General features: G+C 45.9%; 1 protein-coding gene across 8 annotated transcripts in view; it reads left to right on the top strand.

Moving 5' to 3' along the window:
- Positions 1–13,466: 13,466 nt before the first annotated feature.
- The window catches only part of JADE1 (jade family PHD finger 1), a 67,736-nt gene continuing 56,989 nt past the window's right edge, over positions 13,467–24,213 (top strand). For 2 of the 8 annotated variants that reach the window (XM_003899185.5, XM_021938790.2), the window contains exon 1: positions 15,135–15,235. Coding sequence is in view for 1 of the 8 variants with exons in the window: in XM_009207554.4 (XP_009205818.1) it covers positions 15,656–15,674 (19 nt within the window). In the remaining 7 variants the exon portion in view is untranslated. Of the gene's footprint in view, positions 13,723–13,757; positions 14,142–15,101; positions 15,236–15,572; positions 15,675–24,213 lie in introns of those variants that run through there. The other 6 variants (XM_003899183.4, XM_009207561.3, XM_003899184.4 and 3 more) reach the window with 6 other exon arrangements.

Here is a 24,213-nt window from a genome sequence, read left to right as displayed (position 1 = left end):
TGCCTGTAATCCCAGCACTTTGGGAGGCTGAGGCGGTCAGATCACGAGGTCAGGAAGTTGAGACCATCCTGGCCAACATGGTGAAACCCCGTCTCTACTAAAAATACAAAAAAAAATTAGCCGGGCGCGGTGGCTCAAGCCTGTAATCCCAGCACTTTGGGAGGCCGAGACGGGCGGATCACGAGGTCAGGAGATCGAGACCATCCTGGCTAACACGGTGAAACCCCGTCTCTATTAAGAAATACAAAAAACTAGCCGGGCGAGGTGGCGGGCGCCTGTAGTCCCAGCTACTCGGGAGGCTGAGGCCGGAGAATGGCGTGAACCCGGGAGGCAGAGCTTGCAGTGAGCTGAGATCCGGCCACTGCACTCCAGCCTGGGCGACAGAGCGAGACTCCGTCTCAAAAAAAAAAAAAAAAAAAAAAAAAAATTAGCTGGGTGTGGTGGTGGGCACCTGTAGTCCCAGCTACTCGGGAGGCTGAGGCAGGAGAATGGCATGAACCCGAGAGGCGGAGCTTGCAGTGAGCCGAGATTGTGCCACTGCACTCCAGCCTGGGCAACAGAGCGAGAAAAATAATAATAATAATATTTTTATTATTATTTTCTCAAAAAATATTATTATTATCTCAAACAAATAAATAAATAAATAAAAATTTAGGAAAATGTAAATGCATACTAATTTTAAAAATCAGGAATCGGGGTCCAGCACAGTGGCTCACGCCTGTAATCCCAGTATTTGGGAGGCCAAGGTGGGCAGATCACCTGAGTTTAGGAGTTTGAAACCAGCATGACCAACATGGTGAAACCCCGTCTCTATTTGTATTTTTGTAAAAATACAAAAATTAGCCAGATGTGGTTGCACATGCCTGTGGTCCTAGCTACTTGGGAGGCTGAGGCAGGAGGAACGCTTGAACCTGAGAGGTGGAGGTTGCGGTGAGCTGAGATCACACCATTGCTCTCTAGCCTGGGCGACAGAGCAAGGCTCTGTCTCAAAAAGAAAAAAAAAAAAAAAAAATCAGGAATCAAGGTAAATTCCATTTATAGATGGAATATTATACCATCAATACAATTCTGTAGCTAAAGGTGCTGGGTAAGGTGTCAGAGCCCCGACATTGGAAAGTGGTGGACTACCAGGTTGATAAAAAGAATGTACCGACAACAGTATAGGTTTCAAAAAGGAAAGTTTATTAGAAAGAAAATGCTGCAGAAGAGTGCAGCTGGGCACCTCAGGAAGAGGACTGAGTGCAGTGGTGGATTTTTCCTTAGGAGCATTATAGGTTATTTGGACCACATTAGCCATGTAGGTCATGATAGATGATTCCATTTGTAGACATTTTGGTGCCTTAATGTCAGCAAGGCTTGCACAACGAGTTTCGGCATGGCATTCTGGAGATGTATAGAAATTCTAGTTACTTATAAATTTTTTGAGGGAAAGAATCTGAAACCAGATGCCTGCTTTAGATAATAGGGAAGTCGAATTACTTCTAATTTTCCCCAGAGAAGGAGTTTTGCCCCTGGATGGCCTGTTTGATAGTCACCAGGTGGTCTTTGCTCCCTTCTAAATTCCTCAGGTAAGGAGTTTTTGTCTCCCGGGCCTGTTCAATGGTCACCAGGTGATTTTGCTCTCTTCAATAAGGATATTCACTAAAGCACTCTTTTTTTTTTTTTTGAGACGAAGTCTTGCTCTGTCGCCCAGGCTGGAGTGCAGTGGCCGGATCTCAGCTCACTGCAAGCTCCGCCTCGCGGGTTCACGCCATTCTCCTGCCTCAGCCTCCCGAGTAGCTGGGACTACAGGCGCCCGCCACCTCACCCGGCTAGTTTTTTTGTATTTTTTTAGTAGAAACGGGGTTTCACCATGTTAGCCAGGATGCCCTCGATCTCCTGACCTCATGATCCGCCCGTCTCGGCCTCCCAAAGTGCTGGGATTACAGGCTTGAGCCACCGCGCCGGGCCTGGCTCTGTCGCCCAGGCTGGAGTGCAGTGGCGCGATCTCTTCTCAATGCAAGCTCCGCCTCCCAGGTTTACCCCATTCTCCTGCCTCAGCCTCCGGAGTAGCTGGGACTACAGGTGCCCGCCACCACCCCAGCTAATTTATTTTGTATTTTTAGTAGAGACGGGGTTTCACCGTGTTAGCCAGGATGGTCTCCATCTCCTGACCTCATGATCCTCCCATCTCCGCCCCGCAAAGTGCTGGGATTATAGGCTTGAGCCACCGTGCCCGGCCTAAAGCACTCTTTATACTAGCAAAAAATGTAGAAATAATCTCAAAGCCCAACCCTATGGATAAATTAAATGATCACAAAATAGAATTACAGTATAATCACATTTGTTTTAAAAAAAACTTAGGTACATATAGATACACTTACACAAACATACAAAAACCAGGAAAAATATACAACAAAATTTGAGTGGTGATAGTCTGTGAGTAAAAGATTTTTGGTGATTTTCATTTTAATTATGGCTTCTTTAAAACATAATATTTGGCTGGGCGTGGTGGTTCATGCCTGTAATCCCAGCACTTTGGAAGGCCAAGGCAGGTGGATCGCTTGAGACCAGGAGTTTGAGACCAGCCTGGGCAACGTGGAGAAAGCCTGTCTCTACTAAAAATACAAAAATTAGCTGGGCATGGTGGTGCATGCATATAATCCCAGCTACTTAGGAGGCTGAGGAATGAGAATTGCTTGAACCCGGGAGGGGAAGGTTGCAGTGAGCCAAGATAGTTCCACTGTACTCCAGCTTGGGCAACAGAGCAAGATTGTCTCAAAATAATAATAATAATATTTATTACTTTTAGCATGAGAAAACAAGAATGAAAGTTACAATCTGTTTTTAAAATAGTGTTTTAGAGACTAATTACACGGATATAATGATCATTCATCTCATTCAAAACATTTATTAAGCGCCTACCAACTGTTAGGACCAATACTAGGTACACAACTGGAGGGCACAATTGACAAAATCTTTGAATCACAGATAGTCTAATGAGGGATATAAAAAATTTACAAAACAGTGAGAGAAGCGACAATACAGATATAGTGCTGAGCGTCATGGAAGCACAGAGAAGGGTGGGGGTTAGGGAGGTAGGATAAGGTTTTTTGTTGAAACTTGAATGAGCCCAAAGAAACATTGTAAATAGGGAAGAACTACCCAAGCTTACGTAGGGGTAAGCATTTTCAAAATTTCTCAAGGGATTCCATGAAGAAAAGTAAAAAGGCATGGGACTGGAGGAGAGTTTGGAAGGAAGGCCAGCCAAAGTGAGTAGGAATCAGAAAATCAGTTCTGTATAGTCTGTGTTGCTGAGTTTGGAGTTTCTATCCTTAACAGTAAAAAGAGACAAAAAAAAAAAAAAGGAATTAAAGGCTTTAAATGGGAATAGCATGATCATTTATGATTCTGACCAAATGACATGGTTTTTGCTCTAAAAAGATCACACTGACTACTGAGTAGGAAATGAATTGGAGGAAGATAAGTCTGGAGGCAGGAAAGCCAGTTAAGCAGTGGTTTAGGTCGCTGAGACGATGACCCTGTCTGTAGGGATAGGGAGATGAAACCTGATGTAGAAGAGACTTGATGATAGTTTGAATTGCTGACAGTAGTGGAGGAGGTGTCAGGGAAAAGCAAGAGTCAAGAATGATGTTTTGGCTCTCGGGTTGGCAATTGCGGATGGTGGTACCACTAACTGAGACTGGAGACAGATGAAGAGGCACAAAGTGGGAGGGAAAATGAGTTCAGATTGGGATACACTGAGTTTGAAATGCCTGTGGGAAGTCTAAGGGAATATTCGGGAGACTTTTAGATATACAAGTCTGAAAGCCAGGTGTGAAACTGGCTGTGTAGACATGTGTTTGGGGGGTCATGGGAGTAGATGAGATCACACAAGGGATATATGTAGAATTAGAGGATGGCTTAGGACAGAACTCTAAAGAAAACCAACGTTTAAGAGACTAAAAGTGAGAAAGAAAATGGACTCAAACCTGGTCTGGGACAGAAATTTTTTGTGTGATGTAATTTACAACTCCTTCTGGGAAGCAATTAGCATTCCTGATAAAGTGCGTGAACAGTTTTCTGACAGACTTTAATAAGACTGAGAACTCCTTCTGGGAAGCTAGGGTTACCCACCCAGCTGATTGACTAGCCTAATAATCTTTAACCAGATGTTCTTTTTTTTGTGTCCATTCTAAACATGGTTAGGGAACCATTCTTTTTTTTTTTTTTTCTTATAAAATATCTCAACCAAAATTACTCCTTCAGTTGGATTTTCAAAAAGCCTCTTCTCATGTGCTCAAAGCCAATTTGTCAGAAACACTACTTTAACAAAAGAGAAACAGAAATCTGCAAGGGAATGAGCGGAAGTCAGACAGGTAGGAGAGAAATCATCAGAATGTTGGTGTTATGGACGCCAGGTGAAAATAAGAAAACAGGGCATGAATGGACAACAGTGTGAAATGCTGGTGAGAGTTCAAATAAAACAAGGGTGAGAAACTGCCATTGGGTTTAGCAATAAGAACATCAATGGTGATCATGGCAAGAGCTGGGTGGGGTGATGAAGAGCGTAAGTCAGATTTCAGTACATTCAAGTGTGAGCGTAGACCATTCTTTTTAAAAGTCTGGCTGTAAAGGGGAGGGGGCTTTTTCAGTGGGGAACATAAGTATATTTAAATGTGTTTGAGGAGTGAGTAGGAAAAGAAGTAGAAGGGACCTGAGAGAGAAGGGCTAATCTTGAGTTTGAGACCAGCATCTTGAGTTAGGGTGTCTCAGGGACTTGGGAGGGGAATCTGGGCACAAGTGGAGGGAAGGTCATCTTCCCACAGGAAAGAAGAGCAAGGACAGACCTGTAAGGAAGACTGTCTACAAGTTTGGTCTCAGAAGGCTGAAGGCATTCTTGTCTATTGGCTTGTTACCTCTGTGATAGTGATGTAGGTTAGGAGCTCTAGTGAAAGCGCCGAGGCAGGTGGCAGTAAGGGAGGAGACCACCCCTCATATCATCTTATACCCAATTTCTGCCTCCAAAGAAAGAAGTAGTAAAAACTAAAAGGCAGAAATGAAATCCACAGGCAGACAGCCCGGCGCCGCACCCCGGGCCTGGTAGTTAAAGATCGACCCCTGAGCTAATCGGTTCTGTTATCTATAGATTACAGACCTTGTATAGAAATACACTGTGAAAATTCCTATCTTGTTGTGTTCCGATCTAATTACCGGTACATGCAGCCCCCAGTCACATACCCCCTGCTTGCTCAATCAATCACGACCCTCTCACACACACCCCCTTAGAGTTGTGAGCCCTTAAAAGGGACAGGAATTGCTCACTCAGGGGGCTTGACTCTTGAGACAGAAGTCTTGCTGATGCCCCCCGGCCTAATAAACCCCTTCCTTCTTTAACTCGGTGTCTGAGGAGTTTTGTCTGTGGCTCGTCCCTTCTTTAACTCGGTGTCTGAGGAGTTTTGTCTGTGGCTCATCCTGCTACAGCAGGAGAATGCAGACTGAACAGACTAGGAAAACAGAGTGATTTCAGGACATTGTGGAGGTGGGGGATAATAAGTATATCCTGGAACACATCAGCACAGGTCTGTGACTTTCTCCAGTAGCTTAGAAGTCCAAATTCAGGCATGAAGAAGGCTAACATGTTTGAATTATTCTAGGACTGCCTTCAAGGAAACCATTGCAGCTTTGCAGCTTTCTTTGCCCATTCTTTAAATACTTCCTTTTAGTTTCTAGCCTAGGCTCTGTTTTCTTCTCACTTTATAGAAACGTCCTGTTGATCTCATCCACTCTGGTGGCCTCAGTTAATCTCTCTATGCTGATGGCTCCTAATCCAATATTTGCAACCCAGCCTTTCTCTGCAGCACCAGACTTCTTCTGGTTCCCATCTGCCTTCTGGGGCATCTTCAACTGGGTGTCTCCTGGGCACCTCAAATTGAATTCATCATATTCCCACTGTCTCTGAGAATAAATGTAAGCACTAGAAAGACAGGGTTTTATTTGTCTCTACCATTATAGATCCTGAACTCAGTGCTCAATGAGTAACTGTTGGTTGAGTAAAAAAAGAAGTCCACTCAGTTCTCTAAGCCACAGACTTTGAATTCATCTTTTACTCCAACTTCTCCTTCATCTCTGACATCTAACCCATAAAGTCTTGTCTACATTTAAATATGTTTCATGGCAGAAACACACACACACTCCCCCCGACATGCACACACACACACACGCAAAAGTGAATTTTCAAGCAGTTTTAACACAGAAACTTAGCTGCTTTACCTCCTTTTTTTGCTTCATTAACATTAGAACTAAACGAGTGGGAGACTACCTCCCTCCCTGCTTCCTCTCGCCCCTCCCCACCAAGCCAGCTCTGCCTTAGAGAAAAGTGAACCCGGTTTTTCATTTGCTAATGATTTGGGCTCAGGTTATAATGGGCCATTAAGGTGCATTGTGGAAGAAAGTGGGGAAAAATGAAGCTTTCAGGTGGAGGGATAAAGAAACTACGGGGTGGTGACCCCAGCATGCTAGGGAGGCCTGGGATCTGATCCAGGCCTTTCGGAAGAAGGGGGTTGGAGAAGAAACCCTATGAGGGGCCCTAGTCCTCCCCAGGCACCATCAGGGACGCCTCCTCTGCTCAGCCGTGCTGCTTGAGCCTCGGCTCTGGGTGCTGGGCGGGGACTTGGATCCCACCGTACCAGGGCTTCCACCTACTCACTGCCCATCAGGAGCTTTGCTTGATTCCGCTACATGTTGCTTTCTGCCCAAAACACTGCCTCTGCCTTGTGGACACCCTCCTGACATGCCCCAGGGACTCTGTAAACCCCAGAGACATCCTCCAGGTACCCCTTAGAGAAGCAGCTCCAGAACTGGGGGAGCTGGAGGCCTCTGAAGAGCTGAGAGTGCTAACGATGCCTTCATCGCAGGGTGGTTTGTTTGCCTGTCTGCACTCCACAATCAACGACGACAGTCCAACCTGCTTTCAACTGTCACCTAGCCTCCTAACGAGCTCTACTCGCTCCAGTCCCCAAACTCGCCACCCTCCCAACCCATCCAGTTCTCTACCCTGAAGCCAAAGGGCTTGTAAAAAGTGAGCATTTGGCCCCCATCCTCCTCCTCACCTGGTTGATGCCTTCAGGTTTCAGCTTTAGTGTCACTTATTCTTAGACCGATGTCTTCTCTGACCACCCTCTTCCCACCACGCAGATCAGGTGCATGCTATATGCCTTGCCCAAACCCTGGAGTTTATTGTAATCACTTTTTAATATTTTCTACTGGCCTGTGGACAGAGAATAGGCCTACTTGCCTGTTTTACCTTGTTTCCAGTGCCTAGCCAGCCCTGTGCCTGGGACATACTAATTGCTTAATACATTTGTCTGAGGAATGAAGAAACATTAGACAAGAAAGTTCAGAAAACAGTTGGTTAGAGGTGGTGGATGGGACTGAGACCTACATAAGTGTTTTTCTGATTGAGTGCGGATCAGAACTACCAGGAAGGGTTGTTAAAACACAGATTGTCGGATCCCACTTTCTGCTTCAGTAGGTCTGAGATGGGGCTGGAAATAATGCAGTTCTGATAAGTTCTCAGGTGCTGCTGCTGATGATTAGAGACCTTATGAGTTACATCTATTCTGTTGTTGGTAAGAAGAGAAGGCTGGAGGGGTAGATTAGAGGACTTTCAGATAAAAAGAAGGGTAGGGTGGGATGTATAGACTTTGGAAATCTGAAAGGTAGTGGTCAAAGTGGGAGATCTTTGAGTTTGATAATAAAGATGGCAGAAATTTCCAATAGTTGACAAGGTCCAGGGAGAGTAGCTATGAGGTTGCATAGCCAAAGTAACCTGTGGAGGAAGGTATAACATGGAGGGGGTCAAAGACCTGAAATGCATAAATATTGCATAAAAGTATTTAATACCCAACGGAAAATTGAAAGATGTAAGTGAAAAGGAAGGATGTAAAATGGAATGTGTGGCATCATTCCAATTTTATGAAAAATGCATAGAAAAAAGACCAAAAAAATGACATTGTTTATAATAGTTATCCATATGGTTGAGTTTTATTACTTCATTTTTCTAAATTTTCAAAATTTCATTATCATGTATTCCTTTCATGATTAGGGAAGAGCTTCACTTATTTTGAACCTCCTCAGCTTTGGTCATTTCCATCTGGTGGAATTATCTCCTCTTATCCCATTTCATACTTATTTCTCTTTGACATCTTTACTTTCACTAAAAGTATGGAAATCAACAGAATTAAAATAACCAAAATGAAAAACAAGCAAAGGAAAACAAAAAGAAGGGCAAGAAAGAATCTCAAGAAAAAAATAATTTAGTTGGTACTGACACCAACAAGAAACAATCATTCCATATATTTGGAGGTTGTAATGACTTACCTGGAGGAGCTAAAATGTTGCTGAGGACTGGCGACCTCATCGACAGGTCAGACAGGGAATTCTAGTCCTAATCTCTTACCCTTCATCTCCTGTGTCATGGAGTTCAGATAGGTGTTGACTGTGGCTCTCGACTTTTCTTGTTTAGAATTATATGTACCATGCATTAGGACAAGGGGTGTTAAAAAAAAAAAAAAAAGAATTATATGTACTTATTCCTCTTTGAACTACATTCCTCCCTCATACAATATTACTCAAAAAAGTTAATAAAAAGTTATTATTATCATTATTTTGAGATGGAGTTTTCTCTTGTTGCCCAGGCTGCAGTGCAATGGCACAATCTCGACTCACTGCAACCTCTGCCTCCCTGGTTCAAGCAATTATCTTGCCTCAGCTTCCCAAGTAGCTGGGATTACAGGCGTGCACCACCATGTCTGGGTAATTTCTTTCTTTTTCTTTTTTTTTTTGAGATGGAGTCTCGGTCTGTTGCCCAGGCTGGAGGGCAGTGGTGAGATCTCAGTTCACTGCAAACTCCACCTCCCGGGTTCAAGCAATTCTTCTGCCTCAGCTTACTGAGTAGCTGGGATTACAGACGCGTGCCACCATGCCCAGCTAATTTTTGTATTTTTAGTAGAGACAGGGTTTTACCATGTTGGCCAGGCTGATCTTGAACGCCTGACCTTGTGATCTGCCTACCTCGGCCTCCCAAAGTGCTGGGATTACAGGCATGAGCCACCGTGCCTGGCCAATTTTTATATTTAGTAGAGATGGGTTTTCACCACGTTGATCAGACTGGTCTCAAACTCCCGACCTCGAGTGATCCACCCGCCTTTGCCTCCCAAAGTGCTGGGATCATAGGCGTGAGCCACCATGCCCGGCTGAAAAAGAAAAAGTTACTTTCTATCATTTAGTTATTAGAATTACTTTTAAAAATGACAATCTAAGCCCTCTTTAGTAACAAGACTTATTTTTGGCACAAAATTCCAAAAAATTAAAGTACACGCAAATAAACTTTTAGGATACAACCCATTTTATCCAGGATAGCCCTTTACAATTTAAAAAAAAAAAAATTCTTCTCTCTGGGTCCAGGCGCAGTGGTTTATGTCCATTATCCCAGCCCTTTGGGAGAGCGAGGAGGGCAGATTGCTTGAGCTCAGGAGTTTGAAACCAGTCTGGGAAACATGGTGAAATCCTGTCTCTACAAGAAATATGAAAAATTAGTCAGGTGTGGTGGTTTGTGCCTGTGGTCCCAGCTACTTTGGAGGCTGAGGTGGGGGGATTGCTTGAACCCTGGAGATGGAGGCTGCAGTGAGTCATGTTGGGACCACTGAAATCCAGCCTGGGTGACAGAGCGAGACCCCGATCTTGTTTTTTTTTTTTTGAGGCGGAGTCTCGCTCTGCCGCCCAGGCTGGAGTGCAGTGGCCGGATCTCAGCTCACTGCAAGCTCCGCCTCCCGGGTTCACGCCATTCTCCTGCCTCAGCCTCCCGAGCAGCTGGGACTACAGGCGCCCGCCACCTCGCCCGGCTAGTTTTCTGTCTTTTTTAGTAGAGACGGGGTTTCACCGTGTCAGCCAGGATGGTCTCGATCTCCTGACCTCGTGATCCGCCCGTCTCGGCCTCCCAAAGTGCTGGGATTACAGGCTTGAGCCACCGCGCCCGGCCTGAGACCCCGATCTTGAAAAAAAAAAAATTATCTCGTCGGAATGTATACCAACTGACAGTTGTATCTGCCGGTAAGAATTTCTTGCTCATTTCCCTAAAGGAATGAGATAATACAGGGCTTTAGTGTATGCATCCCTTCATTTCAAATATGAACAATTCTGAGTGTCTTATCAAGCAAGGCCTTATAATTCTTTACCTACAGAGAAGTAGATGAAATGAAATGACTAAGTAAACATTCAGAGATTTAATCAAGTCTGGTTTCTTTTTTTTTTTTTTTTTTTTTTTTGAGACGGAGTCTCGCGCTGTCGCCCAGGCTGGAGTGCAGTGGCCGGATCTCAGCTCACTCCAAGCTCCGCCTCCCGGGTTCACGCCATTCTCCGGCCTCAGCCTCCCAAGTAGCTGGGACTACAGGCGCTGCCACCTCGCCCGGCTATTTTTTGTATTTCTTAGTAGAGACGGGGTTTCACCGTGTTAGCCAGGATGGTCTCGATCTCCTGACCTCGTGATCCGCCCATCTCGGCCTCCCAAAGTGCTGGGATTACAGGCTTGAGCCACCGCGCCCGGCCAAGTCTGGTTTCAAAATCAGGAATGTGAGTATAAATATCCAAATTTTTATTTCATAAAAATCCATTATTATGGAAGAAAATAATTAAATTGTATATGACTACAGCAGAATGTACAGGATATATAGAATTGTAATTATCACCACGAACATTGATGGGATCAGGAAAGACTAGAATCTTGATATTTCTATTACACTGAGTACCTTGTAGCTATTTTGTTGAATGTCTTTTCATCTCTGATAATAAGGTGTGAATTAAAAGAACTATTCCAGAGACTAGGATATGATGATCCTGAATGATTTGGCAAGGTAAGACAGTAAGTGACAGAGTGGAATCAGAAACTCGTTTTCCTAATTGCCAGCTTAGTACTTCTTATTCTAGGCTGTATTATCTGTGCTGCCGCAAGGCAAACCATATCATTGCCTTTTCCATTTTAGAAATAGGTTGTATAGGAGTTTCCTTTGTGGTCTGATGGCAAGAAACACCTATTATTTAAGAAATGCCAACTGCTGATCATTGATGACAAAATATTTTTACATGTTCCTTATGGATTCAAGTTGTACGCCATTTCTTCAAATAATCATCACGTTTCTAAGTTTGGTAAGAAAATCAGAAATGACTGAATGTTAAAGAGAAAGGGGACTTAGACATTATTTTTCCTGTCATCTCAGTGGGGAAACTAAAGCCCAGAGAGTCATATTCGGAGTTGGTGGGCGTCTCCTGACTTCTTGTCCAGGGCTATTTATAGCACATAGCACTATCTCAGTCGATGAGTATTCTGAAGTCATGGCATAATTGAGACTCTGTACATGGCACCTTCAGTCCTGTTCAGTGTGTCAGTGTGTGAAGTTTGTGTGCCATTTTATCCCTTTGTTTTTGTCATTCATTTTATTCAATACTTTTGTTGGTGCCTAATGTTTTTGATAGAAAAAGCAAGTAAAAGAGTAAGCAGCAAATGTGAGTTAAAAATTTTCTTCAGACAAATGCGTGAAGTAATGCTGTTTGGAATTTAGAAAAGTTGCAATTTTTGATGGAGAGAAAACCAAGAAAGAGACCAGTGGTGGCCGAGGGAATGGACAACCTCCTACTGCCAGGGCCTCTACTCCTGAACTGTTATGAGGTTGCCTGTTTCCTCTTAAGAACCCTTCAGGTTAGGGGCCAGCTGTTAACTTCATTTTATTACCAGGAAAGAAACTGAGGCTCAGATAAAGTTCTTTTATCCCACAGGCACACAAAGTGGTAACTGAGAGAGCCAGATCCAACCATGTCTGGCTACAAAGCCTGTGTACTTTAACTTCTACAGAGAGTATGTGCAAGGCGAACCAATGAAAATAGCAATAACTGAAGTGCAATACTAAGAATAGTAATAATGATAGTTAACACAGTGCTTTACATGTGTGATCGCTTTGAACAGGATTAAGTGAACACATGAATAGGACTGGCAGGGACTCTTTTCTATTTTTCATTAGTGAAACAGGAGAGGACACATACACTACTTAGGATTTCCACTGGCTTACTTTGTTTTCTGAAAAATAACTGAAAGGCTCAATTAGTTTTGTTTTGTCGCACTTATCAGATTATAATGTTTTGGATGTGGGTCTGAATGTGGGTGGATGGGCTGGTGTGGGATTATGTGAAATCAAACCTGATATATTCAGAAAGGTTCTTCCTGTGGATACATATGCCTTTTGGGTTCGATACTTAGTTTGGTAATTAGTGATCACTGTTCCTATTTACTGAATGGGAGTTTTTTTTTTTTTTGAGACGGAGTTTCGCTCTTGTTGCCCAGGCTGGAGTGCAATGGAGCGATATGGGCTCATCACAACCTCCACCTCTGGGGTTCAAGCGATTCTCCTGCCTCAGCCTCCCCAGCAATTGGGATTACAGGCACGTACCACCACGCCTGGCTAATTTTGTATTTTTTAGTAGAGACAGGGTTTCTTCATGTTGGTCAGGCTGCTCTCGAACTCCCGACCTCAGGTGATCCGCCTGCCACGACCTCCCAAAGTGTCGGGACTACAGGCGTGAGCCACCGCGCCCGGCCTGAATGGAGTTTCTAATCCGTACTTTTTTCCTTTTGAAGGTGAATGTCATATACCCCTCTATTTCCCTAGGCGAATCCATGAAAGAAGTATGTTGCCCTCCATATGAAAAAGCAAGTTTGTCTTCTGCGTAAAATCAGTAACCACTCATTTTTAACACATTAATAACCCCCAAATGAATCGCTGATGACTGATCTGATACTAGCTTGTAATTCTAGTTTTAGCATTAGGCTCACTGCTCTTATTTGGGAGAAGATGTCCAATTCTGCAGTAATGTGTAACATAAAGTGGTGTCAATTTATAAATAATATCTTCTAATGGATTAATGCTCATTTGCAATGATCACTTCCATACAAATTTAGGTAAAGATGTTATTCAGAATTGGATTATCTATATTAAAAAATGTCATCCTAATGTGCAACTCCCTAAAACTGTTACTACAAACAACTCTTTTGCCACTCAGCCTAAAAATAAAACCTTTCACCCAAATGACACATCTCAATAGCCACATTTTAATCTACATAAATTTTTAAACTATTTTGAAAGAATCCATTTCTAGATGTCAGACAAGAGTTGAAATTGGGACAGCAGTTTGAAGGGGCTAATTTAAAAACCCACTTCCCTGCTTGGAGACACCTCAAGAATTTCTAGGCTCACAAGGTGGGTGAAGTAAGGAAAGAGACTTTTAAGAGCTGAACAGTGCCGTTCTTTGCGAGCCCCGACTGGCGCAGGCCGAGCCGGCTGCGGCGAGGGCTGCGAAGAGTTAACGAGGGACCGAGCCCCCCGAGTCGCGGGCTCCCCGCATGCTCCCTCCGCCCTCCCGTCCCCACCCTCTCGTTTTGGCAAGGGATTAAAGTGCTCCCCCCTGTGGCAGCAGTGACCCAGAAATGAGTTTGATTCACACAGTCCTTCCTCCATAACAAGCCAAACCAGACCGAGAGTGCCTCCGTGCGCGAGTGCCGGGTGTGTGCGCGCCGGCGAGAGCACGGGCCCGCCCGGCTCCCCGCCCGCTCGCCCGCCGCGGCCCGAACTCATGCAGCTCCGAGCGAGCGAGCGGCGCCCAGCCCAGCGCCTCGGCCGAACCCCTCCGCAGCAGGTACGCGCGCGGGCCGCGGGGGGCGCGCGGGGTGGGCGCGCCGCGCGTGTGTCCGCGCGTGGGTCCGTGTGCGCGTCCCGGTCCCGCGGCGGCGACGGCGGCGGCGGCGGCGGCGGCGGCGGCGGCGGCTGCAGGACGAGCCGAGAGGCTCAGCCATATTTGATGGTTTTGTTGCTTTGCTCGGGAGTTCTCGGGAGTAATTTAATGCCGAAGGTCGCTGCCTAGTGGAAATAATATAGTACGTCATTAATATGGCGCCAAAAGATTGGGTTCTCGATATGTAGCTAGGAGGGAGGGAGGCAGCCGCTGAGCGCAGCGTTACTATCCCACCAGTAACTTGGGCATTGCCGGGGCGGGGGCCAGAGGAGGAGGAGGAGAGGATGATTTTTGGATCCTGAGAATTGATCTATGTTGGATCAGTAAGTTTTATTATGATTTTTTTTTTTCAAATTTGGGGGGCTGAAGACTTAGAGCTATTTCTTCTTTTGGATTTGCGAAGAACGTGCGGTTTTCAGGTGAATCATCAATTAAACGCGTTTAGGAGCAGAAGCCCAGTTTAAGTTGCTTTTAGTTTATAGGTTTTTTTTTTTTTTAATAGAAAGCCAAAGTGCATTAGGCTGCATGAAAGTGGAAAGCATAGTAGCAACTTGGTAGACAGATGGCAATGGCAGAACGCAGGTTCGCGTACATATATGAATCCAGAGTGTGTGAGACCGTGTGTGTGGTGGGACTGTATTTGTCCAAACATAGGTGTGTGTAGGTACATTTGTGTGTGGTGGCCGCAGCCCTGGCTCTTGTCACCGCGTCGCCACATGTCCAAAATATTCATTGCATCAATTCAAGGGCAGTGAGAGGGGGGTGGGGGGCGGGGGTGGAGGGACAGCTTGGCAATTCTTCCGAATTGGGCTTCCAGTGGTCAGATCTTTTACTTACAGCGCGACTGCTTGTAAAGTGTAAAACCCCTTCATCGATGAAATGGGGTAGGAGTTGAGAGCAAAGTACCGATTAATCATGAACTTAAAGGGGATTGCAAATTGCAACCTTTGGCACCATCTGCAAATTGTGGGGGTGGGGTCTCTTGGTCTCCTTGCTTCCTTAAATGAACGTGTAGTGTGTACCCCGGGACTGCAAGTTGCAGAGCCCTTCAGTGCACGTGTCTTGTGCCTGTGAGTCTGTGTTTGCGAGTTGGGGGCTGTTGTTCGGTAGCCAGCAGGCTTTCCGGGTTGCTCGGCATTGGCTTGCAAATGCGGGAGAGGGATGGAATGTGGAATGTTGACCGGGGAACCGAATCCTGTCGGAACGGTCCCATTTGCTGGAGAAATTCGATCCCTTCCACCTCCTTCCCGCTCCCCCCCGCCCGCCTTCAGGCAGGAGGCGGGGCTGAGGACGCGGCTGCTGCTCAAAGTGGCGGAGCGCGGCGGCGGGAGGCAGGTGCACGGCACCCGCCAGTGGGGGTGCCTCAACTTCCGCGGGCGTTTAAATAGCAGCCTCTCTCCCCTCCCACCGGTAATAGGTGACCTAGCGGCCGAGGGCGGCGGGGGGAGGGAACCGGGGGAGACCCGGGAGCGAGCCTCCGTGGCACGTGGGCAGGTGCTGGGTGGCCCCGGGGCCAACTTTTGTAGCCCGCCTCTGGCGTTTCAGGAGAGGCGGCCCAGTGTGGAAATGGGGGCGGGCGTCGGCCGAGGCGCTGCTTCTCCGTCGCTGCCGGAGCGTCACCTAACGGTCCCAGCTGCGCCGCCCGGGCCGGGGTGGGGGATTGCGGGGGCGGGGACGCCCGGCCCGCCGCACCCGCCCCGCACAAAGCCCGCGGCGCGGGGGTGGCCGCCGCGCCCCCGCCCCGGGAACGGCCCTAAGCCCGACGCGGTCCCCGCGCCGGTTCCGGCGGGCGGCCGCAGGCGTTTGTTTGTTGGTTCCGCGCCGCCTTCCTCGCCGGATGGCTTCCTGTGACAGAGGTGATACACAGTTTCCAGAACTGTCTGGGGGCGGGAGCGGGAGCGGGAGCCGAGCCCGCTCGGAGCTTCTCGCCGCCGCCGCCGCCGCCGCTCCCATCTTAAAACCGTTTCTCGCCGGCGCACCCGCCCCAGACCGAAGGTGCCGCCCCGGAGGGACTCGGGGAGGGGGACGGCGCGGCCGTTTCCAGCGGCGCAAGTGGTTTCTGGACGCGAGGGAGCGTTTGATTTGCAACTGGGGCCGAGCGGATTGGTGCAGCTGGCGGCGGCGGGGCGGGAGGAGCTGCGGTGGCGGGGGGTGGCCACTTTCAAATAGAGAGGGCGGCGGCGGCGGGGACGCCGCTGCGGAGGGAGCGGGGCTTGGTTGCGCCACGAGAAGGTGTCATCACTGCACCGGGGCTAATTCCGGCGGAGGTGCCGGGAGTTACTTTCCCCTCCTCCCGCGCTGTTGTTTCTGTCGCCTCGGGAGGAGGAGGAGGAGGAGGAGGAGGAGGATTGGGAGAGAGGGAGGGGGCGGCGCCGCGCGGAGCCGCGGCCCTGCGTATTCCCCGGCGGGCGGCGGGAGCCGCGCGGAGTGTTCGCCGCTGCGGGGCGGCGTCCCAGTTCCCCCCCAACCCCAGGGTGCCCCCCTTGCTGGGATCCTCAGCCTTCTCACCTCCCCCCGCACTCCGCCACCCTCCCACGGGAGCTCCTCATCCTCGAGTCCTCAACCCCGGCTCGGCGCGTCCCGGGTCTCCCCCCGCCCCCGGTCTCCCCCCGCCCCCGGTCTCCCCCCCGCCGCCCCAGGCAGTGCTGGCCCCAGGTTTCCCACCCCAAGCGGGCGGGGGCGGCCGCAGTCCCGGCGCCGGTGAATGCTGAGAGCAAACAAAAAAGCGGGCGATTTAAACATGCCTTCGAAACCCGTTAGGAATGCGTCGTCTTCCGGAGACCGTTTAAAAGGAGCTTTAGCTTGCCTTCCGAGGAGGCCGGCGCCCTGCCTAGCCTCGGCCGGGGCAAGGGGCTGTCGCCCTCTATTTGCCCCGGCCAAGAGGGAATTTAAATTTTCTTTTGTAAAATGACAGCTGCAGTGAATGACCTAAGATAGCTACGTTTTTAGGAAAGTGGAAGAGAATCTGAGGTTTCCATTAATGGGAATGCTTAGGGGGTTCTTTCCCAAAGGTTTTTATTAGGTGAACTATTTTTCCTTTTTATAATACCCGCCATGGCTCTCTTGCTACTTGTAGCTCAAGGCTAATACCTTTCAAAGCTAATGAACTAGTTTTAAGATAGAAATTATTTCCCTGAAAGCTGATTTAGGTAGTGACTCACCAGTGGTTAGAGATTTTATAGTAAGTAGCATTTTGATCAAATCACAACTGATCAAGATTTAATCATTTATAGGTGGAGAAAGGAAGCATTCATTATGCCCATACTTACATTGACTTAACACTTTTGATGTAGTAATTTGTTGTAGGTGGGCAACATATGTGGGAGGAGTTAAATGGGATGTTCTGTGAGTAACACTCTAGCAAGTACATGCAACCCAGAATTTTTATTGTCCTTTTGTCCCAAAGATCTTAGTCTCATTTACTTACGGTCACTTTTAAATCAGATGGCTTTCTTCTTGGTATTTTGCTGTCTTCCTCAAAGTTTGCATACTTTTGTAAGTGTCTTTTACTTGGCGTTTTCATTTTAATGTGTAGAATAAATGTAATTTTAAGCTGTTTAAGTGTTAGGTTTCCTCCTATTTCCTTTCGTCCCTATTTAGCAGAGATAATGGGAGTGTCTGAAAGTAAGGTAGAACTTGAACTTGATTCTATCTTTAAGATTACAGACTGCTTTCTAGTAAAAGTTGGGTTGGTTGCACATGTATTTTAACTTTAGCATGTGTGTTCATTTAAAAGGAAACAAAACACACCTTCTTAGTTCTCCCCGCTTCACTTGACCGGTTTTCTTCTGCCTGTAAACCAGTGCTTTACTTATATTAGTTATCAAGGTTGAAAGAGTAGCTATACAGTGACAACAATGAAAAATAAGTGTGTCTGGGTGAAACTAGAGGGAGAAAACCTATTGGAGTTTAAGGAATGTGTTTTGTTGCTTAGCCTAGGGGGTTGGGGAAGAAAGATGACCTAAAAAGCGAACTTGGAGGACTAGGTGAGAGTAAAAGCAGATTTCCATTGCATCTCACATTGCACGTGATCGATACTGATTTTTGATTTTAAGGAGCTGTTAATTAAAAAGTTATTACACAAGTAGTGTTACATGTACGTTTTTGAAAATTAGAAAATACAAGGAAACAAATATAAAAAATTGCTACTATCCATAGATGACTACTGTATTACTTTTCAGATAATTTTCTCTATATATACATGTGTGTTTTAATAAAAAGGAGATACATGTACATACCATCTGTAAGGACTTTTTTTTTTTTTTTGACGCGAAGATTCACCCTTGTTGCCCAGGCTGGAGTGCAATGGTGCGATCTCGGGTCACTGCAACCTATGCCTCCCAGGTTCCAGCGATTCTCCTGCCTCAGCCTCCTGAGTAGCCGAGATTACAAGCTCCTGCTACCACGCCCAGCTAATTTTTTGTATTTTTAGTAGAGACGGGATTTCACCATGTTTGCCAGGCTGGTTTGCAACTCCTGACCTCAGGTGATCCACCCGCCTCAGCCTCCCAAAGTGCTGGGATTACAGGTGTGAGCCACCACACCCCACTGTGAGGACCTTTTTTTTTCCTGTCAGCTAGCTTGGTTAGTTTTAATATCATCTATTACTGTGATGTGTCCAGATTTCCCCATTTAGCCCCGGAATGTAATAGAGAAGCTTTGTCTAAACCACTGCTTAATAAAGGACCATTTATTGCATTTGGTTGTTTCCCTTAAGTCGATTCCCTTAAGTAACTTTTTGACAGAATATCTGACACTGAGGAGGCAAACCTTTGGGAATAAAGTTGCCTGGATTTTAAAAAAGCAGGAAGTCAAAATGGTATTTATTGTAATTTGGAAATCTTAGATTTGGAGATCATCTGTTAGAAAAATACTTTAAGGAAATTTGCTTACTTGATGTTATTTTCCACAGACTTGTTGGAAAAAGATTTCTCAGATGTTTGTGTTTCAGTACTGAGGTAGTTGGAACAGTAAACATCAAGATATCAAACACGGATTACATCCTGTCTCTTTAGGGTTTGGTCAGAGTGAAGAGGAGGCACAGGAATCTGTCACAGTTCTGCTTGCTTCTTTACTTTCTTGTTTGTGAAGCTCTTCCCTGTCATTTAGTATTACGGGGCACCTGTTACAGCATTACAGTTAATGGTCTGTCAGACTTTGTATTATAAAACTGGTTTTCCCATGAGGTTTATTAAACATATCTTATGGAGGGAAATATGACATATTAGCAAACACACCTTGCTTTTTATTTGGGTTGGCATTAAGAGGTTTAGCTTGATTGTTAAAACAGTGAAAGTTACGTCACGTTTAAACTTATTTCCTCTCTTGTACAAGCCTTTAATTTGTACGAGAATTGGCACCATATTCAACAATACCTTTTTTTTTTTTTTTAAACATGAAGGGTGGGTTTGCTTGGAATTTCTGGTTTCTTGGAAGGTATCAGCAATCTTAATTAGGAAAGTATTTTAATTCCTGAGACAGGTAAGTTGTGTCCTTAAAAGTCTTAAATCTGTTGTCTCCATTTTCAAGTCCTTACAGCACTTTATATGACCGTGTGTTTACAATCTGGACAATTACTATGTTTGTTCTTTTTATCTTTGTGGAATGTAATATCTCAGAAAGTTGAGATTTAATTGAGTCTATTGTCCTTTGCCTAGTGTATTTCTCATATGAAAACTTCGGTTTGTGATCATGAGCGTGTATGCATTATTTTGATATTTTCTTTTTTTGCAGTTCATAGCCCTGATGAAGCAAGTTACTCTGCACTCCTAATAAATGCAAGAAAGTGACCTTGGAGGGCCTATTTTTTTTTTTTTTTTGAAACAGTGTCTTGCTCTGTCGTCCAGGCTGGAGTGCAGTGGCGCTATCTCAGCCACTGCAAGCGCCGCCTCCCGGGTTTACACCATTCTCCTGCCTCAGCCTCCCGAGTAGCTGGGACTACAGGCACCCGCCACCACACCTGGCTAATTTTTTTGTATTTTTAGTAGAGACGGGGTTTCACCGTGTTAGCCAAGATGGTGTCGATGTCCTGACCTCGTGATCCGCCCGCCTCGGCCTCCCAAAGTGCTGGGATTACAGGCTTGAGCCACCGCGCCCGGCCGGAGGACCTTTTTTAATTACACATAGGAGTAACAATTTGTAAGTTTAAGGTTGGGTGTCATGGAATAGAATGGAAGAAACTGATGCTAAGCTTTGGCTATAATGGGACCTTTCCTAGCGCAGGACTTGAATGATTTATTAAGGATCCTTTCCTCACCTCAAAGCACAAACATAAAGATTACCAGACTTGGAATGGAAAGCCTTTATCATTAGGAAAGGGGCCATGTGTTTTTACGTTTAATCTCCTAGATCCATAGTATACGATGTGCACACAATAAATGTTCAGTGACCAAATTTTGGTTACTCTAAAACAAATTCAGTATTTACTTTTTGCCTTTGGTTCTTCGGGTAGAGGTGAGACATAATGTGATAGAGAGCAATTGAAGAAAGTTAATTTTTTTTTTTTTTTTTGAGAGGAGTCTTTCTCTGTCGCCCAGGCTGGAGTGCGGTCCCGCAGTCTTGGCTCACTGCAAGCTCCGCCTCCCGGGTTCACACCATTCTCCTGCCTCGGCCTCCTGTGTAGCTGGGACTACAGGCACCCGCCATCGCGCCTGGCTAATTTTTTGCATTTTTTAGTAGAGACTGGGTTTCACCGTGGTCTTGATCTCCTGACCGTGTGATCCGCCCGCCTCGGCCTTCCAAAGTGCTGGGATTACAGGCGTGAGCCGCCATGCCCGGCCGAAGAAAGTTAATTTTTAAAATCTTAGATTCTTTTGGACTTATTTGCTGAGGGAAGTAAACTACAGTTTTCTCTCTCTCTCTCTTTTTTTTTTTTTGAGACAGGTTCTCACTCTGTCACCCAGGGTGGAGTGCAGTGGTGGGATCTTGGCTCACTGCAGTGGGTTCAAGTGATTCTCATGAGTCAGCCTCCAGAGTAGCTGGGATCACAGGCGCATGCCACCGTGCCTGGCTGATTTTTGTATTTTTAGTAGAGATGGGGTTTCACCATGTTGGCCAGGCTGATCTTGAACTCCCGACCTCAAGTGATCCACCTATCTCGGCCTCCCAAAGTGCTGAGATTACAGGCGTGAGCCAGTGTGCCTGGCCAGTTTTCTATTCGAAAGTGCTCACAATTTGCATCTGTCTGTCTATATATATATATGTGTGTGTGTGTGTATATATATATATATATATATATATACACACATTTTTTTTTTTTTTTTTTGAGACGGAGTCTCACTCTGTCCCCTTGGCTGGAGGGCAGTGGCGTGATCTCAGCTCACTGCAAGCTCCGCCTCGCGGGTTCCCACCATTCTCCTGCCTCAGCCTCCCGAGTAGCTGGGACTACAGGCGCCGGCAACCGCGCCCGGCTAATTTTTTGTATTTTTAGTAGAGACGAGATTTCACCGTGGTCTCGATCTCCTGACCTTGTGATCCGCCCGCCTCGGCCTCCCAAAGTGCTGGGATTACAGGCGTGAGCCACTGCGCCCGGCCTATCTGTATTTTTTGTTAGATGACGTTTCACTGTGTTGCTCAGGTTGCCCAGGCTCGTCTTGAACTCCTGAACTGAGTCCTCCCACCCTGGCCTCCTGAGTGGCTGGGATTACAGGTGTGCACCAGTGTGGCTGGTGGTAGTATTTTAAACTATTGATCATTTAGTGTCTCCTGTGCAGGATATTTTATTAATTTGAGAATTCATGGCATCTTCCATGAGAGTTTATAAGCACTTACTTTAACGGAAGAGTTCAGTGGTGTGGGTCCACACTGAGGAATAAAATAATCTTTTTTTCTTTTTTTTTTCTCACTTACACTAGGGTAAGGAACAAGAAATAGCAATGTTATTAGCAAGTTGCTTGAGGTTGAACGTCATGACTTGCTTTAGTTTAGCACAAAGTACACTAAATGCAATTTAAAATTTTTATTGATTACTCTGTCATCTTTATGAGCATCAGTTATTTCTGTGTGGAAATGTAATGATGCACTTAACATACAGAGGCTGTGTGTTGGTGATTTGTAACTTTTTAAGTTGGGGACAATTGAAACTGAAAGCCATGGATTCTCTCCCCCAGAAAACATGAGTGTTCCCTTAAGCACATCCTTGGATTCTAGTTTAAGTGTTTAAATTCTGGTGACGACTTTTTATGATTTCTCTGTGATCCTTTTACTGCCACTGTTACCATGTATTGTAGTTAAAATGTCTGTTGAGAACAGTGATTTTTCTGCTTATTGGTCATTAACTTGAAAAGTAAGAAGCTTGTTAGAAGTTTTTAAAACTTGTGTACACTAGCCCCAAGTAGAAGCCTCAGGGGTTTTCTTTTGAGAAAAACCCACAGGTTTTACTGTGTCCTTTAAGTTGCTTAGAGGTCCCCTCAATGCCCTCCTTTTGATTATTGCCTGCTCTAGGTAGGGGGGAATTTTTTTTTTTTTTTTGAGATAGAGTCTCGCTTTGTCACCCAGGGTGGAGTGTAGTGGCACGATCTGGGCTCACTGCAGCCTCTGTCTCCTGGGTTCAAGCAATTGTCCTGCCTCAGCCTCCCAAGTAGCTGGGATTACAGGCGCATGCCACCACGCCCAGCTAATTTGTATATTTTTAGTAGAGATGGGGTTTCACCACGTTGGCCAGGCTGCTCTCGAACTCTTGACCTCAGGTGATGCACCCTCCTCAGCCTCCCCAAGTGCTGGGATTAGAAGCGTGAGCCACCGTGCCTGGCCATAGTTAGGGAATTCTTAAGGAGTGATTGTGTCTGATCCTTAATTTTGTAAGCTTTCGGGTGCTTGTCCAGCACCTGGTAATTGATTCACATTGAACTAAACACACATAATGGTGGTTTATAAACATCATACTACTGATCTGTTGATTTATAGGAGAGATCAGTTGACTTTCTCTGTGAAGAGCCAGGTAGTCAATATTTTAGGTTTTGTGGGTCATACGGTCTGTCACAAGTCTGCAGCTGTGCTAGAGCAACCATAGGCAAAATGAATGTGACCGTGATATTTATGGATATAGAAATGTAAAATTTTTATAAACTTCATATGTCATGAAATGTTCTTTGGCTGTCTACCCTCAACCATTTAAATATGTGAAAATCACTCTTAGCTTAAAAACCATACAGAAACAGGCTGTTGACCCCTGATTGGTTGGTTGGTTGGTTGATTTGAGACAGGGTCTCACCCTGTCGTCCAGGCTGGAGTGCAGTGGTGTGAATTCCAGGGCTCACTTGATCCTTCCACTCAGCCTCCCGAGTAGCTGGGACTGCAGGCATCCCCCACCAGGCCTGGCTAGATTTTGTATTTTTTGTTGACATGGGGTTTGCTATGGTTTTTTGTCTGTTCTCGAACTCCTGAGCTCAAAGATTCTGCCCACTTTGGCCATCACTCCCTGGCCTCCCCAGATTTATAGTAAGACACAGCAGCTACTTGATTGTTTCTGCCGGTGGCTGAGCTCCCTTCTGGGAACCTGAGAATACAAGTTGAAATTAGGAGTTTGTTTGGAGGTAGTTGGCTGTGCTGAGGGCTGTGGGTTATTTTTGTTTTTTCGCTCTTCTTGCCCAGGCTGGAGTGCAATGGCAGGTTTTTTTTTTTTTTTTTTTTTTCTTCTCTGGGACAGGGTCTGTCTGTTGCTCAGGCTGTAGTGCAGTGACATGATCACAGCTCAACAACCTCCTGGTCTCAGGCAGTTGTCCTGTCTTAGCTTCCGGAGTAGCTGGGATTCTGATCCTAGATCCCTTTTTAGGATAAAATGTGTAAGAACAAATACCTTGGTCATCTCTCACACCCTCCAGGGGGGTCAAGCTAAGAAGCCCTGTGTAAGAGGATATGTATTGTAAGATTGGGTTCTGCTACAGAGGGAGATAATGTCAAGTAGGGTGTATGTGTCACACCAATCAGAAGTTAATGCCTGCCACTCCGGGAGAACTCATTCTCCTGTGGTAGTGTTTAAGGAACTGCTGACACATTCGTCTTCCAGCTTTACCTTTTGTGTGTTCCACTAGGCAAAATGAATGGCATTTGTGACCATCTTGCCATGAATTTGTGTTTCAGTTTCCAAGTTAACAGACTATTGTTCATTGGTTACATTTTCAGTTTTTGCTCCCTGATAACATATCATGGCCTTAATCATTCACATGACCTCTTTTTAAATCCCAGTGTACATCCAGGAGGAAGAAGCCCATGGTCCAGGAATCTGGGAGGAGGTGGCTGGCCTGCCCACCCACCTGGGGAACTGGTCTTTGGTTCTGCTACTACCTTTGCACTGGATCTACTTATGTGTGTTTGTGCAAGTTGATAAACATCCAGAATTCCATGTACTCCTCTTTAAAAGTAGGAATGGTGGATTAAATTATTTTACATTGTTTT

Source organism: Papio anubis, chromosome 3 (genome assembly GCF_008728515.1).
Source record: "Papio anubis isolate 15944 chromosome 3, Panubis1.0, whole genome shotgun sequence".
NCBI classification, from domain to species: Eukaryota; Metazoa; Chordata; class Mammalia; order Primates; family Cercopithecidae; genus Papio; species Papio anubis.
This window is presented reverse-complemented; position numbering and strand designations above follow the sequence as displayed.